General features: G+C 32.5%; 2 protein-coding genes across 4 annotated transcripts in view; one reads left to right on the top strand and one right to left on the bottom strand.

The window, feature by feature from the left end:
• Positions 1–18,350, bottom strand: part of LOC129945056 (jerky protein homolog-like) — an 83,133-nt gene extending 64,783 nt beyond the window's left edge. Inside the window, exon 1 of the mRNA XM_056054717.1 lies at positions 18,082–18,350. Within this exon, the coding sequence (XP_055910692.1) occupies positions 18,082–18,350 (269 nt within the window). The remainder of the gene's footprint in view (positions 1–18,081) is intronic.
• LOC129945205 (uncharacterized) overlaps positions 1–21,065 on the top strand; it is a 198,597-nt gene that overhangs the window by 10,964 nt on the left and 166,568 nt on the right. The gene's annotated exons all lie outside the window — the stretch shown is intronic.

Raw genomic sequence — 21,065 nt, 5'->3', positions numbered from 1 at the left:
AGGTCAAAAGTGAGTTCCTAGTTTAAAGTGACAAGAACTTTATTTATGGAGGTTTTTTAAATCTAAGTACATGAAATATAACGTGCCTCAAGTGCTCTTTCCAGATCGTTTTCCATAACAGTTAGTGGAACTACTGGACTCAGCTTGTTATCCTTCATTGGGTTTATTGATCTACACTTTATCCTTCAATTAAGTTATGGACTCGAATCCCGAGAACATAAAAACCATTTGAATTCTTATTTGTTGTAAGTAAGCCGGTTGTATGATTGTATATAGGAGCATTGTGACGCAAGCAGTGTGCGCAGTAGCTCAATTCTGCTGAAACCCTATCTCTAGAACATCAGCAATCATGATAAATAAATAAATTAGGTATCACAACAGTCAATTCAGAACTAGGGCCTAGTGACTTACAACTCTCAACTATTCCCGTCAGGGATAGAGGCGACCTACAGTTTTAAACCGATTCCGAACGGCTTATTTGAAAATGCACTTCTTATGACAAGAATTACTCTTAGAGGATTTGTCAATTCCTCGCAAGAAGCAGTTTTCACGAAAAAAGATTAAGATGGCACAGGCATGGTTTGAACCCAAGACGTCTGGCATGACAGCCCAGAACACATCACGCCAAAAAAGTCGGTCATAGCCCTATACAGAAATTGACCATTTCATCTTTTATTATGAGATAATGAAAAACATCATTCTGCTGCTTTGATATTTCACATGTTTTTGATTTTGTAAAGCGGTTTTTAAAATTCTTTAGAACAATGGGTTGCGGAAGGCACCGAGTTCACAAGAGCTCCTTTTTTGTCGATGTTTCTAGGGTCTTAAGCTCTTGCAAGAATTAATTCCATGTTCGCTGTAGTTCGGGAAATGTGAAGTCTTCTTGCTGATTAAATTGTGGCACCAGTGCTTAAATGATGCAGTTTCAAAGTGACTAATAAACATTTTTGCGACCTTTAACGGCGATAGACCTTTTAAGGGTAGAAAAATAAATAAATACCTACAAGTTACTTGAAAGTTATTTTATTTGTCTGTATTTTAATTTTAATATCACAACTATTTATTTTCAAAAGTTATAGGTAAGTGCTACGCGTTTCAGAGGTGCTTCTCCATCATCCGGCGGAATACTTTTTTTTTGTAATTTAACAGAGTATCAATTTCAAAATGAGGTCCAATTAGTTTGATCATCTTAGAAGCAATGTAAAACAGATGCGTAAGGTACCTATCATTTTTTTGTGTTCAAATTAGGAGGAACCCTTTGACTCGCCCTGTATACATAGGTACCTATATGCACTAAAATTCCTACCACTTTCTACCTAAATTATATTTATGCGCATTAATCCACCTTTATGTCGCTATAGTCTGCATTCGATCCCGTTATCATCTTCATCATACTTCTCCTTTCCTCTCTTCTTGTTCTCAATTTTTTTGTTATTAAAGATAAATCCTGTTATCAATTATCAATGTTCAAACAGCCATTCACCGTGAGTATACACAAAGTCACATAATATATCTTTTAGTATATATATACATCTCATATAACCATAACCCAACGTACCTACATATATATGTATATATGTACGTATTGAGTTCAGCTGGTACATGCCACATTTTTTTATTTTGCTTTGTATAAATTCTGTCTACTTAATGCGATACGAACATGACACAAATCAAATGAATAAAAAAAATAACTAGATTGCTGAATTATAAAATATTACCTACACACGTTTCTACAAATATAATTGTGCACACACATACACACTCATATATATAAGTATATATACTTGTGCAGCGTATAGTGTATCAACCTATCTACACCTAACTACGTCGTCGTCGTCTGTCGTTGGGTCGTTCGGTCTGTCGATTATAATAAATGTTGTATGTATGTAAATTGTAGGTATAGAGGTAGGTGTATTGCTCTCTCTCTCTCTTTGACTGTGTGTATTCTTATTTAATAGGTACTCTCTGTGTGTACGAAAAGAAAAAATGCTACGTTGCCAGTTTTCATTTCAAGTTACCAGCAGTGTTGAACTGTTCAGTAAAAGAAACAGGGAAAAACGCAAAATGGTGTGTTGTCAAATTTCATGTCGTTCTAATCTTCAGAAATTATTATTGTAGGAATCATGATGTAGCAGCTTTTATTATTTTTTTTTGCTTACCTATGTACTTTATTCGACCTAGGTATATGTACGTATGTACTTGAGTGTATAATGTACACAAGTACCTACTATCTGCCGGTATTTTTTTTTCTATAGATAGGTACCTTCATACCTATCTGCATACAAAACTATGTGTTTCGTGTTGTTTTTTTTTTTATTAATTTCTTCAGTGAAAAGGGAAGTTTCAATATGATGCACATGTTTTGTTGATGCAAAAGAAAATGAGTTGCAGGGTAGGAGGTAGGTAAATTGATACAAAAATATGCATTTTTGTATGATTTCATTAAATATTGATTGTTCAATTCGTAGTTGTTTTGATTTTAAAGAATAAGGAAAGTAGAATTGATAGGAAGGTAAATGTCTTACTTACATTACTGCAGATTTCGTATCTTACCTAGGTAAATATGTGAAGGTACCTAGGGCCTCATTGGAATTTCGTTGATATTATTAACCAATTGGATACATAAACCATCTTGGTCTTTTCGTTCTGTAAACATCATTTAAAACCAAAAACATTATGATATATACCTACATACCTACATAGGTACCTTTTTCGCAGCACATTATTTAAATCTATATTTTTTTTTGAATTTCTTGCTTCATTTAACAATTGTTTTTGACAAGGAAAGTTTCGATATATTAAATAAATTGACATAAGTTTCTCATTACTGTCAATTTTGTAAACTGACTTTAAGCTTTAGGCGTGTTCAGATTCATGCATTATTTATAATAATGGTGAAATACTTATTACTTTTTAAAATTCTTAAAAAAAACATGGATAGGTATATAAAGCTTTTTATCTAGTTTTCCAAATCTATACCTTATTCTTTTCTTCAACATTCAGTTGAAATATTTATGTTGTTTATATAAAAAGTTGTTAGATTTGAATTTTCTTACACAAATGTTAAAGAAATGCAAAATCTTTTGTGTTTAAACGGTTTTCAACAGAAAAAGGCAAAACGGTTTCGTAACGAAACTGTCGTCTTAACAATTCTATTAGGTATATCAAATATTTAAAGTATAGGCAGGTATTAAAAACATCAAAAATAATGTTGAAAACCCATATTGTTTTTGAGCAAAAAGGTAGTTAAAATTAAAGTTGGAATTTAAAATCAGTATACTAAAAATTAACCCAAAAACCTATTTTAAAAATTATGAAATCAAATTTATTGTTTTCTCAAAACTTCAAATATAGGCTCATAACTAATGAGAATTTCCAAGAACTAAGTAAGATACTAAAATGATTTTTAAAAAAATGAGAGATTTGTATCTTATAAAATCATCATACCTACAATATTTATTGTTAACAGATATTTCGAGCTTGAACTTAGCCTTAAAAGCTCTGTTTTTGTTTGTATTTTTCATTTTTAAGGGATATAATTTCAATACTTGTTAAAATAAATAAACTTAAAGGTGAATAAAGGACATCATAGTCATTTTAAAAAGTAGTGTTTTATTTGTAAATTAAGAAAATTACTTGGCGAAACAGCTCAAAGAGAACAAGGGCCTAGTACCTTAAGACTCCTTACCATTCCTATGTGCGAGAAATGTTAAAGATGAAGGGGACTTACAAGTTTATATGCCGAACCGAACGGCTAATTTGGAAAGCACGTTTCATGACAAGACTAACTCTTGGAGGAATTGTCAATTCCTCGCTAAAGACAGTAGGTACCTGCCTATGAAAAAAAAACATCTTTTAGGTGGCACAAGTAGTTGTTGAACGCAAGGACCCAACTCTTACCATCACTCTACGTGTTCTTTGTGGAATAGAAAAAAAAAAACGTAGCCTTGTCGACCGGTGTAATCATTGCTGTTTTTTCTAGGTGCTGCGAGAAAGAGTTGTTACTCTAAACATTAGAAATTATCCCGAACGCAGCCTTAGTTTTCCCGATACGGCTACGGATATACATTCAGTAGAGACAATACTTCCAATATACTCGAAACTCTCTACTTTTTATACTGGTTATCGAGCAATGTTTATCACAAAGAATAACTACGAGACTAGTTTTTCCCTTGTTGTTGATTTTCAGCCCCACGATTTCTCCTTCTCACTTCACACTTGTATTTCATTTTATGGAGCTTCATTATCCTGCATCGTCTGTATAGACTAGATGCTTCAAGTGTATTGTTAGAGTTCATCTTATTCCTCAGTTTCCTGTCAAGGCTGCCAGTAGCAGAATTGGTGACAGTATGCAGCCCTGTATGACTCCACTTTTGACTTAAAACTCTTTTTATAACCTACCTAAGTATAAAAGCGACATTTGAACCGATCATAAGTCGCTTTAACGACAATATCAATTTTAAAAATATTTCTGTATTCTCTTGCTAACTTGTAAAATAATAAATCCATTTTATTAAGACAGGTGCCTCTGATTATGTCCACACAATAACAATTTTTATCAAAGCATTGGATTGTTACCTTCAATTTTTGGTTGGAAGAACTATTATTCTACTGTTACCGAGTTAAATTGATGCGACCCGATGAAGTTTGACTTTCGCAGAACATTGAATTCAATTCAATTTTGTTTTAAAAATGTATCCTTTTTAATACAAATAATAATAAATTGAACACCGCATCATAAATCAACCTACTTCAGCCTACCTACAAATAAATGTACATTCAAATTTATCCATATCATTGAATATTCGCCCACAAATACAAAATTCAATAACAACAAAAATACATTACAATACCAACAACCTTCCTATCAATTTAATTTTGTTGTTATTTTCATTTTTTCATTTTGTCATACAACTTTCAAACATCACTGTCATTTTGTTTGTATGAAAATAAAAAGAAAAAAGACATGTCACATCACAGTCATTCACACTGTGAGCGCCTTGGCCCCGCACAACTTGCAAAACATTTGCACACTTTCACATGACAACGTGCCGTACCATGTTCTGGCATCTATTGCTATAATTTCCCGTTCACGTTTTCTTTAATGTTAAACTTAGTTCTTTTTTTTTTTCTTTTTTTTATTATTATTATTATTTCATGTCATGCCATGCCCCGATGGATGACGGCTACGACGACATCAACGACGACGACGTCGGCAGCCATTTTGTTGAGCTTTTTTTTCGGTGTGTTGTGTATTTGAGTTGTGTGTATATTTAGTTACACACATACATACATACATATGAAGCTGCTGAGCTATGGGATTTTCTTTTTGTCTCGTTTTTTTGTTAAGTTTTTGTTGTTGTTATTTTAGTTTTTATTCATTGACTCCATTAAGGTGGGTTGATGTTTTGTAGGTAGGTTTAGGTTGTTCTTTTTATCGACAAATTTTGTATTCCTTGCATTTTATTGCTCACAACAAGAAATAAAATTAAAAAAAAGCTGAATTGAATTGATTGGCATAACAGTGTCGGTCGAAAAAGTCTGACAAGCGCTAGGTAGGCTAACTGTTTTGAATTATTTTTATTTTTTTTGCAAACATTCACAGGAAACTGAGGGTGTTTAGATTTTCATTTATTTATTCTTTTTTATTTTTAGAAAAATAGGTACTCACTAACCTAACTACATGTAACCTCTACTTAAGTTGTCAAAAAATAGGTATAGGTACTCTTAAATTAAAGCTGAAAAATGTATATTTAGATGCTGCCATTAAAGTTTGATGCTACCGTATAGGTATGGTACCTACAGTGGTGGTCATACAATTAAGCCATTAAATGAAAGTAAAACATTGCGTATAGGTAGAAATAAAGAAACTTATTTAGTGACAAGAAATTTTAAAGTTTTATTTAGTTTTAGAAAACATTATGGAACTGGACATACATATGTATGTGTAATTAAGCCATCTGCAATAAAGAGCTTTAATAGAATATAGAAAAAATTTTAACCTTATGTGCAGTCAACATCTAATTGGTCCGTCAAATAATTTTTTTTTTAAATAGTATAAAAACATCGAGTGTAGCTTCGGCTGTTTAGCACGTAGTGCCGTCCTGATGAAACCAAATGTTGCGAATATTCTCCTCTTCAATGTTTGTGAACAAAAATTTGGGTAACATGGCCCCATAACTCCTTGGTCATTTCAAAATGAAAAATGGACCAATTATGCCTCTGGACCAAAATCCGCACCATACATTGACTCGTTTTAGGTGTATCGGCCTTTCAATGTACATATGTGTGTGGGTTTTCTGTGTCCCAAATGCTACAATTTTGCTTGTTTATATACCCGCTTCATCTGAAAAGATGATTTTTTTTTTGGCAAAATCGGCATCTTCTCTAAGCGCTGTTCAAGCATATACAAGACCATATTCGTTTAGCAGAAGGATAAAACTAATTATCTGTCAAATTAGACATGAGATAAGTGTTACCATTCAAGAAATAAGCACTAGTCGAACAAAAAATACGTTAGATGGCGCACCCTATGGTTGAAAATCTAAATTCCCAACCATATGGAAGAAGGTATTTATTACAACAAGTCTAACATTAGTAATTACAGAACAATTTTTTAACTGTCTTATATTCCCAAACTTTTTGAACAAGTTGTTTGTGATTGTTGAAATTTGAACAGCAAGAATATATGTAATAAACAAGATAGTTTTATGCAAAAACGTTAGAGAATTACTAATCCACTTGCATTTTTGCATAATTGTTCAAATATCCTAGAGCTCTTTCAAGAGCTCGACTGATTATTCTAAAGTTTTTTACCAACTTTCTCAAGATATCATCACATTTTAGCATAAGAAGTTCGGGGAGAGTACGATAACTTTGGCGCCGAGATATAATAACGGTTTTTGGTAGAGGGGCTTAATACAAGCATTTTTTACTATGGGAGGGGGGGTCTATCTCCCCCCGTTTAGGCGGTAGGGGCAATTTAAAAAAACATGTACTTTAAATGGAAAAAAAATAATTAAAAAATAACGGTAATACTTACAATTAAGTATTATACCTTTTTTTAAAGCCAACACTTGTGTCTAGTAGCTTGTTTTTAAATCAAGTCAAAACTATGCATAGTTTGCGAAAAACACTGTTTTAAACTCAAAATTTGGTAAAAAAAAAAGTTAAAAATATGGTTTAGAGTGTAATATTTCGAAACTTTTAGATTATCTACAATTTTTTTTTTTAGAATACATTGCCCTTATTTATTTTTTAACGAGAACTGAAAACTAGATGTTTCTATGTCTTCTAGTTTTTGAGAAAATTGAAAATTACCAAAACAAAATATTTCAATTAAATTACTTTTTTTATATCCAGTTTATTTAGATGCATATGAAATTTTGCATGCACTCACCGAACCTTTCACCCTCTCCACCTTGCACCCACCCTAACTCGCACCCACCCCAAATCCTATAGTGAGCCCAAACTGTTGCATACAACCAAACTTGCACCTACCATTGTTACTATCAAAATAAGATTTTTGAAGCAAAAAAAAAGAATTAAATTAAAATAGTAGTTGTGGTTATTTTCAATTTTCTCAAAAACTAAAAGACATAAAATCATCTAGTTTTCAGTTTTCGATCAAAAATAAATAAGGGCAATGTATTCTAAAAAAAAAAATTGTAGATAATCTAAAAGTTTTGAAATATTACACTCTAAACCATATTTTTAACTTTTTTTTTACCAAATTTTGAGTTTAAAACAGTGTTTTTCGCAAACTATGCATAGTTTTGACTTGATTTAAAAACAAGCTACTAGACACAAGTGTTGGCTTTAAAAAAAGGTATAATACTTAATTGTAAGTATTACCGTTATTTTTTAATTATTTTTTTTCCATTTAAAGTACATGTTTTTTTAAATTGCCCCTACCGCCTAAACGGGGGGAAAAAAGGACCCCCCCTTTTCCATAGTAAAAAATGCTTGTATTAAGCCCCTCTACCAAAAACCGTTATTATATCTCGGGGCCAAAGTTATCGTACTCGTGCCAGAAGTTCTTTCTCTATCCCTTTCATTGCCTAATCAGGAGTTCTCCAGGGTGATCATTTAGGACCTCTATTTTTTATCTTAGCTATCAATGAGGTTTAACAAATATAACGTATCAATAAATACAGATATAAAGTAAAACAAATCAAGTGGAGAGTACGATAACTCAGGCGACAAAGTTTAATGACGGATCTATGTAGAACAGTTAAAAACAAGTATTTTTTCACTGGGGGGTCTATCTCCCCCCGTTTAGGCGGTAGGGGCAAAAAAAAATGTACGTTACATGACAAAAAAAAATTATTAAATAATATTGGTAATACTTACAACTAAGTTTTATACATTTTTTTAAAGCCAAAACGTTTGTCTATTTTGTTGGTAATTTTTAATTTTCTCAAGAACTAAAAGACATACAATCATCTAGATTTCAATTTTTGATCAAAAACAAATAAGAGTAATACATTCTAAAATTAAAACAATAATATAATAGATAATCTTGAGTATTGAAAAATTACACTTCAAACCTTTTTTTAACTTTTTTTACTCAAATTTTGAGTTTAAAATTATTTTCTTTCAAAAACTAAACATACATATGTAGTTTTGACTTGATTTAAAAACTGGCTAATAGATCAGAATGTTGACTTTAAATAAAAAAGTATTGCCATTATTATTTAACTATTTTTTTCCATTTTAAATAATCTTTTTTTAAAATACCCCTCCTGCCTAAACGGAGGGAGATAGACCCCCTCCCATAGTAAAAAATGCTTGCTTTTAAATGTTCTATATAAATCCGTTGTAAGATCTTGTCGCCGATATTTTTATATTTTAGTCAAGTAATTTAACATTTAAACCTTGGACTGCTATTGTCATTTAGTTTAATGCACGTATTTTGTAAAAAAAAAACGGGATTTTCGGAATTTTACGGGATATTAAAAAGCGGGATTGTAATCGATCGCGTTTTTAAATAAGCGTTATTTAAAAAAACGGGATTTCAAAAATTCGGTAATTTAGAAGACGTGATTTTGAAACTTTCTTTTGGTATTTCAAAAAGCGGGATTCCGATACGCTCCCCTATAAATGATGTTACCCTTTGTTTACGATACAGTAACATTTTTATCTTGAAGACTTATTTGGTGCAATTAAAAATATGCTTAATATCAATCCAATTAAATATCATGCAATGACTTTCTCAAAGAAAACGTACTTCTAGTTTCTTTGGCTATAATACATCGAAGCTTTCAATACATTGCGTTCATAGTTTTAAAGATCAAGGAGTTCTTTTTAAATTCCAATCTTGATTTCACGAAGCATAATAATTCGATCATTACTAAAGCCAACTCTATGTTAGGATTTATTAAATGTTGGTAAAAAGAATCTCAGGATCCCTATGTTACTCTCGATCTATTTAATACTTTGGGCAGCCCGCATTTTGAGTATGCATCTCAGGTATGAACTCTTTTTTAAGAGATTCACAAGAAAGTTCATACGCGTCGCCTTATGAGGGTTACCTTGGTCAATCCTTATAATTTTCCTCCTTATGAACATCGGATAAAGCTTTTTCAAATGCAGACTCTATAGCAAAGGAGGGTTAATAAAGATATTGGCTCTATTCATGAACTTTTAAGTGGTGTAATTAATGCACTTGATTTATTAAATGTTATAAGTTTTAACTACCACCACATTACCCGTAGGTAACCACACTACCCGTAGTAACCTAAACTTAAATACGAACTCAAACCTATTTGATTTGGCATGAGTAAGAATATTATTAAAAATGTACTAAAGACCAATCTACCATGCTTTTAAATGTTCTATTAATTTGTTTTATCTTTTAGCGATGCACATAACTCTGTCTTTTTTATGATTTTCTATATTGCCAGACTTTAATGGAATTCAATTCAAACCAGAATTTTAGGACTCGACAACAATGCTTTGGCTAATTGTCCTGTTAAATTATTCAAGCTTAAGGTTAATTTTCCGCATTATCCCCATTTAAAATGTATGTCTAAAATTTAAAGCTGTGTTAAATAAGAAGGCCGAGCTTAAAATTTTGAACCGGGTGTGTAAAGTTATTAAGCTTTTCTTTATAAATATTGTTTTTTAAACTTTTTAATTAATCTTTCTTACCATTGATTTTAATATTTTGTTGGATACCCTTAATTGGCTAAAACTCCATCCAGCCGCTTATGTATATTTTTTATAATTGTTTGAAGGTATTCAATGTCTATTTTGCTTCATTCTTTTTGAAGCCGTTGCTTTAGAGCGCTTATCGAAGAGACAGGGTTTTTCCGAACTTCACGGTCCAATTCATCCGACAAATTCTCGATTGGGTTAAGGTCTGGAAATTGTTGAAGTGTTTGGATAACTTTTGGCGAGTTATACAGAAGCCATTCCCTTACAGCATACGCCTTGCGCTTCGGGTCGTTGTCCTGATAAAATTTGAAATACCTTAAAATGCCCATTTTCTCAGCACTTTGTCTTTTAGGATCCCTTAAATAGTATTTCTTTTTCAATATACCGTCGATGAATACTAAATTTCTCATGCCTTTTGCCGAAATGCACGCCAAACCATGATGTGTTCGCCTCCATGCTTCACTGTTTTCTATGTGTTCCTGATTTTAAGCTCTTCATTTGGCTTGAGCCACACCATAACTCTTTCATCCGATCCAAAGAGGTTATACTTACTCTCGTCAGCAAATATTACATCATCCCACCAAGTTGCATCATTATTTTTGTGTTACCTCGCAAATTTAACCGCGCATATTGATAAATGGCTTTTATCGGACAACACTACCATTATCTTTATGGTTCGGCGTGCCGTTGCATTCCATTAGAACTTCTTGCACAATTTTTGGTGCACTTAAACTAGGATTTGCTCAAATTTTTCTTACTATAAGCCGTTCTTCTTTCATTGTTAACTTTTCTGGTTGACCCATCTGCTTCTTTGGTTCGATCATTCCTTCTCTTTTATACCTCCGCACAATATCACCGACAGTGTTTGGCCTTATGTCTAAAATACCAGCAATTTTTTTTTGTATGTTTCACCTTTACTATGGTGAAAAATAACAAGTTTTTTTTCAAAGCTTGCATTTTTTCCTTTGCGCCCTATGATTAACTTTTTAAATAAAACCAAACGATCTTACGCTAAATCGTTTTAAAAATGTATGCAAACGTCTAGTCAAAATTTTATTTTAACGGTACTCTTGAATAGACACAACAATTGTTAATCGGAGCAAATGTCAAACTCAGCAAAGAAAACAAAAAACCGAATATTAATGAAGCGCTTACATGTGTCCTTTTTGTGTTGTTTGTCGTACATCTTAATGCAGTTAAGTGATTGCAAAAAATTTTTGTAATGACATATTTAGGGAATAATATACTAATTTATAAATTAACCAAATAATAAACAAAAATTCAACTTTTACTACGAAAAAACAACAAAAGTATCACATTTTAAGTCGAAATTAGTTGATAATTGCTTTAATGCTTTAATTTATGTTGATAATTGCTTTAATGCTTTAATTTATGTGCCAGATTGTTCGAATTTCAAAAATACCCCGCACATTACAAAATTCTATGGATAATTCTGTTAAACTAAAATTCCAATATCTTTGAATAGTTTCTCCTCATAGAATTTTCCGTATTGATTTGTTTATTAGGTACGCGATTAAACTTACTCTAATATCTAACTCACGAAAAAAAAAGAAAACTTAACCTTAGAATTTTATCTTCGTATGCAAAAATATAAAATTAAATCAATATTGAATAAAGTGCTAATGAAAAATTTCAACTTGATAGACAACATACTCCAGGAAGAGAATCAGCATTTCTAGTGTCTTGTGTAAATGAAGTTTGTGCTTACTTTTATAATATAAATATTATTCCTATTTTTATAATCTTTTGTTTACAAACCATACAAATAAGTTCTATTTAATAGTCTTTAAGCATTCAGGAAAAAAAACAACTACGCGAACTAGTATGGGCTTTAAACCATTCTCTGCTCTGCCATCACAACATATTATTCAAATTTCTTAGAGACACACATGCACGGTGCAATCAAATTTGTTTAAAGGAGAAACAAAAAAGTTAAGAATAGAGGAATTAAGTATTTTATAAATAGACATTTTTTTGTTTCATATTTTTCTAGGTAAAGCTAAAAAAAAAAATACCCAATCGCACCTTAATTTATTCGATTTTCAAAGAATTATGTTAAACACAGCTGTCGAATATATTACTACTACTATACAAAGTAATATTTCTGCTACTTGTTAAGTTGGTAGAATTTGTTTTACACCAAAGTGGATTTTAATTGTTGTTTAAGTTGTTATCGATTAAATTTGTAATGATTTTGTACACAGAATCCTAAAGACAAAAATAACACAATAAATTAGAAAAAATAATTGTAAGAACTAATTATTTGGAAAAAATTAAGTATGTAATGTTATTTAAATGTAAGGCAAATATTACATGTGCATCGAATATTTTCTCGTATCATATAGAATTTTAATTATTTTCAAGATTAAGCTTTTGAGTGTAACATTATGATTTTGAATGATTGAATATTAAATTTGTCCGGAGATTTGGAAACTTTTTAATTACCGCAAAGTACAAACATTTTCTCAACCAAGGGATTTTCGGAATTCAGAAAATTTGGGATTGTATAATTTTTTGTATCTTACTTTAAATGTCTGGGAGGCAGATGTTGTGTATATGGTATAACGGGTTTATTTTTCAGACTTGTAGTTTTTAATCGGATAATAATATTTTTTTTTGTTTTGAAGTTGGTCCTTTTGACAGCTGTCACTTGAAATATGCTCAGTTTGTATTAGTAGAGTCTAAGCTCTCTGACATATTAATGAAATACACTGGAGAACCACACGAAAAAAATAGGAAGTCAGTAACGCTCAGATTTGTACTTCTAGCTCGGTCATTTTATTTAGAGTTCATAGAAGGCGTTCCAAAGTAGCTCTGACTGAAAAAAGAAACCCAAACCAAGCGCTCTGAAAGAAAAAGATATTTTTTTTACAGTTCAGTTCTCTACTCCGAGCTTGGTATATATTATTATTGAATTCGGACAACGCATCAATTTATTGAATTCAACTTTTAGTTAGCACATTATCTTGTGCAGAAGGCATGTGGATGGCGTTGCCTCCTAGATCGTGCAATCACTACTGGAATATTTTGTTTTGGGGTTACGTGGAGTCTCTTTCCTACGTATATAACGATTGACGCCTTGGAAGAAAATATTCGCCTTGTTATTGCTGACATACTTCTCCTAAACGACAAAAAGGGTTCAAAATTAGACGTATCGCCAGTTACATTATTACCTTTGTAATAAAGCTTAATTCCTGGCCATAACATTTAATTATGTGCGTTTGAATCTTTTCAAAAAATACCCTTTACTTTGATCTGTCTGATAAAAATTGCCAATACAAACCTTATGAAAGTTCCTTTGAAAGTTTTAATTACAGAAGTTTTCACAACTGTAAGTCATAAATGGTAATGAGATTGTTTTTTTTTTGCAAGTAATGTCCGTATTTTAAAGTACATATGTGAAAAACTGCGTTGTCCACAATCTCCGGAAAACTACATTTGTCTTGTCTTATATCTAAAGAACGTGATTTTCAAAATAAAATTGTGGTTTAAAATCGCACCTAAGTTTATTGCCGTGTCTACAAACTCAATGAGAAAATTATCAAAGAAAATGGATGGAAAGTAAGACAGATCTAAGTTACTTACTCTTTAAGATTATTAAACATTTGGATTTGTTTGGATTTATAAAAAAAAAAACATTATTGTAGGATCAACGCTTAAGTTCTGTGCTTCAAGTCTAATTAATACAAGCCACTGGTATCCAAGCAAGAGACAGCTTATGTATAATTAAGTATCATCAGCGTATTACTGAATTGAACAAGTTTTTACTATAGAAGGGAGTTTATTTACGTGCATTGAAAACAGCAGTGGTCCAAGAATGCATTCCTGAAGAACTCCATTGGCATTTTCCAAAGATCCGATAATTTATCAGATATGATAAATCGCATTTGGAGAAAACTTGTAAAGAAGCTTAACCATGTCAAAAGTCTTGAAGGAATCTAATATTACTAGGAACGTTTCATGATCCTGCTCATGTTACACATAAAATTGCATCCATCACATTTAGAATTTGTAATTACAAGCAGAATGTTTATAGTTCAAATTTTGTTAAAACTTCTTAAACATATCCTTTATCTTTACACGACTTTTCATCAAACACCATTGATTGATTAGTGTTCATATTTCATGTTTTTTTTGTTGACTTTTCTATGATACTTGTTTTACTACTTTTTTGCTGGAAAATGTAGCCAAATTTCATATATTCAATAAAAAAGACAGCACTGTGCACGGTGGTACGGTACGCACAGGAGCAATTGGTTAAATTTGTATGTAATGTGTGCAGTATGAATGAAATTTATATTTAACCACCTTGAGAATAATTAATCGAAATTAATTTGTGAGCTCAAGCTATCCATAGCTACCGCTCCTTTAACATTCACACATACAAACACCATGTACTTATTTTAAAAATAAACAAACCTATAGCTCGAGCTATGTCGAAAACTTGTATAAAAATAATATGGAAGGGGCGGAGGGTTGGGGTAAGGGGTAGAAATATGTAGGTAACAGTAGAGGTGATGTTAATGGTGAACACTGAAAATATAAACGACGACCGACCGACCGACGCGACGCGACGTGTATCTATAAACAAAAATAATTATATCTACATGGGTGTATTTTTGTATCCATACATCGTTATAGATATTTATATAGATATCAAAATGAGAAAATAATTGAACAAACAAAAAATTATTATTGAACGAAGTGCGACTATGCCGAACTTGAAAACTCAAGCTAAGGTCAAACAAAAGATAAAAGGTTAATGGAATCGTCGTTGCCGTTTTGCCGTCGTCGCTCGTTAACGTTGTCGTTTTAGCCGTCGACGTCGACGCGACGCAGAGGTGAGTAACTCGATTTTTGTCTGAATTTTTGTTATTGTAAATTTTTTTTTTTTGCGGTTCAATGCCAACCAGTGGCTGAAGGAATTTTAAAAAGTAAGACAACTCATTTAAATAAATTATTATCGTCGAAACGAAATCTGGAGTGTCAGGTTCTTGGTTCTTGAAATAAAATATTTTAAAAATTCAATAATTTTCGATTTAGAGTTGTTTTTTTTTTCTTTTCTTTTTTATTTTTTAATAATTCCGGTTTTGAATAAAATATATTAAATAGCTAAAAGGTAATTTGATGATTTTTATTGTATATCTTTAAAACATTTCGAAAGTTACGTTAGTTGGGCATCTATACATTTTTCAAATTTGATCTCAGAATTAAGTACCTGATCTTTTTCCAGTTAGGCATTTGCTTCGAAGTGGTACCTACATCATAATTGTTATTGTGGCTTAATTTTCGGATAAATTAATTAATTCACTTGATATGGAGGCCACTGTGACGCTAGTGATGTGACATATATCAATACGTCAATCCATTAAAATGTTTGATTTTAGAGTTTTTCATTAATGACACAAAGAAAATTTAAAAAAGGCCGATTTTAAACATTAATAAATAACTACATGAATATTTTCAAAGTTAGAAATATTTTTCCGCCAAGTTAAAATAAATAAGGACATACTTTTGATTTGACAGTTCATTAAATTATATATTGCATTTTTTATGACAAAAACCGTGCTGAATGCAAGAAAATGGCAGAATGCAGTGATGAAAAAGGCCTATTCACAACAAACCCAAAACTAAATTCTCGGCAAATTGTTTTCTAAAACACGAAAATCGTTCACAATGAACATTTACACGTTTTCATTTGACATTTAAATTTGTTAAACACCTGCTGTCAAATTTTGTATTGATGCACAAATTTTTGAGTAAAATTTTTTGTTCTTCTCAAATTATTTGTGAAAATAAAATTAATTCTTGATTTTAACGTAACACTGCCTCGTCTAGAAAAAGCGTTTCAACAGAAGTTCTGGGGATGGGTGGAATGGGCTCACGACATGAACCAACAAGAACTACAAGCTCGCTTTGCTGCAGCTATTCCCTTAGTCCACTTCAACCGGTCCAATCAGTTCACTAAGGAGAAGCTAATTGTGTAGAAAATATATCATAGAATCAACAACAAACAAAACTGTTACAGTAAAAATTAATTTTATTTAAAACATTTTCTTCTTCTTTCACAACTAATTCAATCCAAAATACTGAGCTTATGACTATTGCTGCTGTTGGCCAAAACTGCCTTCAGAATCGCCATATATTGTAGCCGTCCGAACAACTTATAGGCGGGGTTGAGAAGATTCTGAACGATTTTATGTAGGTACTTATGGCCGGAGCAGAAAAGGTCAATTCCTTGTTCCTGATTCGTACCAAAATCACACTCATCTCAAGCGACCTTTGAATCTGCTATGAGGGTCTGCAATTCCTCCTGGACTCGCCTGGTTTGTCCACTGCACTGAGGATCTTCTTGATGTTAGCATCGCTGTTCATCAAGTTGCGATAGCCCAATGAAACAACGATTCCAACATTGTGGAATGTTTTGGCGCAAATTTTCTTAGCCCGCTGTGACTTAGCCTCCTCTTTCATACTTATTCTCCTCCACAAATGAACTTATCGCCTTTCTCATATCTCCCAAATTCTTGTGATTGAACGGAGTTACAGGAAACTCTTTCTCCAGGTAGTAAGCAAAAGCGTCGAACATATTTTTGACGAAGAGTTCAAAGACGCATCCCTTGGAAACGTCATAACGAACTATGAGTAAGCCTTCCTGGTCCTACGCCAGTAGCCATAGTGAATTCCGGTTCCTCGCTTAACAAAGAGCCTTTGAAACTCTGGAGGATCATTAAAGAACCGCCAGTGCCCCAAATAGTCACCGGCGGCTTTTATTGAAAATTTTCCCAAAATTTGCCACGCAGCTTCCCCAAAGTTTCCTTTTTTTGTTTTATTTTCTCTTCGAGAGATTTAAATATAAAACTTGTGGTTTACGAAAACTTGTGGTTTACCAAAAATGTATGGAAAAACTTGAGTTTTCGATGTATGTAGGTTTTCGGTGAAAACAGATAATTTCGCGAAAACCGGGTTTTGGAATTGGTGTGAAAAGCCTATTATTGAAGACTTACACTACCGGTCAAAAGTTTGAGACCACCTCTGAAATTTGAGAAATATCGAGTTTTAAACCCTAAATTGAAGATTTAGAAAAAAATAATATGTGAAAAAATTGAAGAGCATGTCTAGTTGTAAATGATAGAAAAATATAAACTAGTTTTGTACTAAACCTAAATTATTTATTTAAAAAAACCAATAAAAGCTCTAAATTCAGTTTTCATCAAAAAAAAAACTTCCTTTAAATTCAATAATTTATTTTTACAATTCTGGGCAATCTTCTTACAAGGTGTTTTATTTTTTCTTGTGGAATATTATTCCAGCAATTTTGTAGTTTCCCAAAGAGCAGATTCCGATGTTATGTGGTGATTTCGGACATTTCTGTCAAGCTCTTCCCATAAGAGCTCAATGGGGTTAATATCTGGAGACTGCGGTGACCATACCATTACTTTTAGATTTTCCATATTTTCTTTTTGTTTCAGGTATCCCCGGCAAAGTTTTGAAGTGTGTTTCGGGTCCAAGTCTTGCTGGAATACAAAACATTCACCGGAGTGCAGATACCAAAACGTGGTCTTCCAATATCGTTTTATAGACTTCTTTATCCATTCTTCCGATCACTCGTGTTAGATCTCCTACTCCATCGAATTAAAAAACCATTACTGACCCGCCTCCATGCTTTACAGTTGTTACCAAACAGTCTGGTAGCATCTTCTGTTCAGCACTGCGCCTGGCATACACTCTGCGATTTGAGCCAAATATGTCAAACTTGGACTCATCGCTGCATAAGACTCTGTTGAAGTCTTCATCTGTCCAATCCTTATGGGTTTTGGCCCATTCCAACAGTTTGATCTTGTTTTGGGGTCGTAGAAGTGGTTTCCGCACTACAACGCGCCCAAAAAGTCCAGCATGCCTTACCCTTCGTTGTATCGTTGATACAGATTATCCCGGATTTCATTGATCTCGGCGCGTATTTCTGATGCTGTTTTCTTCCTAGATCGCTTGCTTATGGTGATGATATGCAGATCTTCGGTTTTCGTCGTAACTCTAGGTCGTCCTGACCTTGGTTTATCCTTAAAACCGCCGGTACTAGAGTAACGCTGAATGGTCCTGTGAACTACTCCTTTGGATGTCTTCAGTCTTGTGGCGATTTCTCTTTGCGAATAGCCTTCTTCAATAAGGGTCATAATCGCAGATCGAGTTTCAATAGTTAATTCCTAAACTTTTCCCACAATGCGCACTTTATTTACTGGAGAAGATCACAGTCTCAAATAAATTTAAATTGGATCAAACCGAGCATTATACACAAAATCCTGAATATGTAGGTATTCAAATTTTACATTTTTTTACCCTTTAATATTACCGCAGTTATAAAAAAATTCCAAAGGAACATAAAAGTTAGGTTTCTCACAACAATTTTCCAACATTAATTTACCAATTTTAAAGCAAAAAGTTTTAAAATTTAATAAAATCTTTATATATTTTTTAAATAATGTATAATTGGAAAAATAAAAAGTATAAAATTAATATAAAAACTATACATATTTAATGGGTACCCAGTAAAGACTTGACAACTTTGTCCAACCAATCAATGAGTCAGCTTGATCTTGTATAATGTTAATTTAGATTCTAAAAATACGCTATAATGTGGTCTGAGCGATGCTCAATGTTATGGAAGACTGCGATATTATCGAAACTCGTTACCTCTCTGACACCGTAACATCACAGAGGGAATATTTAGACTCAAATTGTTGAATTAAAAAATATTTCGAGTTAACTGACAGTTGCAGTCCCCGACTGTTAAAATTTTTAAGACGTTGCTAGTTGACAGTTCGATGATTAGTGAGTCCCTATTAGAAAACTCGATATATCGCAAAAAGATGCTTAACTTAAAATAGCAGTTGATACTCGAAACAGACTCTTTTGGGAAGCAAATTGAAGGAACCTTTTAAAAGTTGATCTATCTATCATAGAAAACATAAATTGTGTGGTTTAACACAGTTCGATGGATAAATTCAAACGTTATTGTTCACATAACATGTTTTCCCGACACATATAAAGATCTTCAATTCTTTAAAGCACTTAACAAAAATTGCCGGCTTAGGGGAGTCACTTCAAAAAGCTGAATGGTTCTCATTAATACTTAACGTCTTATTCCGAGAAACTGTTCGTTATTCTGCATGAGCAAACTTTACAAAAGAAAAATACACAATCTTTAGATATTCTTTTATTTTGTTCATTCTTCTTCTTGTCTGTTTGTAAATTAGGAGAACACACATGACAAAATACTTAACTTAATGGGCGAAAATCAGTTAAATTCAGTGTCGGTCTGAGGTAAATTAAGCGCCTTAAACCAGAAAAAAACTTAACTAATTGGGAAAATTCACACAGTTTTTGAGGGATAACTTTTGCAATAACAATAATATGTTTCAAACTTCTGCCTAAATTAAAGTTACAGACAATTCCTCTCAAAAATGGACGTCTTCGTCGTCTTTAGGTATAACCAATCCATCTCTGGGCTCGAGCTTTACAAACAATCTCACAGAAAAAATCGCGCCAAAGATCAACTTAATGGCCATTCATTGTCGCTTTTTTTGTTTGTTTTTCTATCTTTTATTTTAATTTTTTGAATTTCCTTTGGTGTATCTACATTTTTGTACATAACAGTCAAATAAAAATTCAAAAAAAAAGCTAAGCCACATGCGATGACTAAGTGCAATTTGAATTTTGTTTCCAGCTTTCTGCAAACACTAGATACAGATGTAGGTAGATAAAAATACATATTTTTTGTATTTTTTGCTTATTTGAAAACAAACACTTTGCGTCACTAAGTTAGTGACATACTTTTCCTATTTAATTTTTATTTTTTCATTGGTTTTGTAAATTGTTCAAAAATAAGAACAAGTTGCACTCTCATGCAAAACTTCATTTTTAGCAACACGAAACGGGTAAGGATTATTTTTCCACTTAAAAGAAATGTTCCAAATGTCTTACAATCGTGTGAGCTTACAAATTTCTGTGAAATTTCGAGAAACGTTCTGACTCTTGAGACAAATTTTCTCAAAGTTGTGTATAGACGTAACGTAATGTATTTATCTCTGATAATCGTCGGCACCTAGTCGAGGTCTTTCGAACATTTTGGGACACCATTTACACAATTGCACGAAAGGTCGGCCACCACCAGTAGTCGGTCACTAACTCTTAAATTTTGATCTTAAACTTTTTTTTTCAAAGTCTTCACTGTTTTTCAATGGCTTGTTAAACAAAATTAGAGATTGCAGCTTAGGGTATCCCAGCTAGAAAATCTCGTTGGTGTCAATTTTTTGTTAGAAGTGTAACACGTAAATTTGCTTAAGAATAAAATAATGGAAGTGATCTACAAAACGTATTGTAAATAATAAAATATTGACAAGAAGTAACTTTTTAAGTTTTTTCCCTAAAATATTATCATTTTTTATCTACATTTTGATAAACGGATAGGCCAACCCTAGAAGACATGTTTTTTTTACAACTCTTCTGTAGTCGGTTCTCTTGGCAGGCCACTAAAGAAAACATTTACACAAATCAAAAGCTTAATTAATTTTGTTTTTCATTTTTATATCTTACTTACTTACTTCTTCATCGCCGTTATACAGTCTGCAGAAGTGGTCCTTCCATATCCTCAGCATTGACTCCGGTTAAACTATGATGTTTCCACTTTCGTCTTTGCAGCCTTCGGTTCTAGGTTTATGTACCTGTGAATTTCGTTTCACCTGTTCATAAAACTTTCGAACCTCATTCCTGCTTTTATACCTCTCAACATCTTCGACCGCACGCTTCTCATGCCCTCTCTTTTTCCTTCTGAGAAGTCGGCGTTCCTCTCGCCTCTTCTGCTCATAGAGCTCACGAGCAGCTCTCGTCTT

This window comes from Eupeodes corollae, chromosome 2, assembly GCF_945859685.1.
Source record: "Eupeodes corollae chromosome 2, idEupCoro1.1, whole genome shotgun sequence".
Lineage (NCBI taxonomy): Eukaryota > Metazoa > Arthropoda > Insecta > Diptera > Syrphidae > Eupeodes > Eupeodes corollae.
The sequence above is the reverse complement of the archived record's forward strand: the minus strand, read 5'-3'. Positions and strand labels throughout refer to the sequence as shown.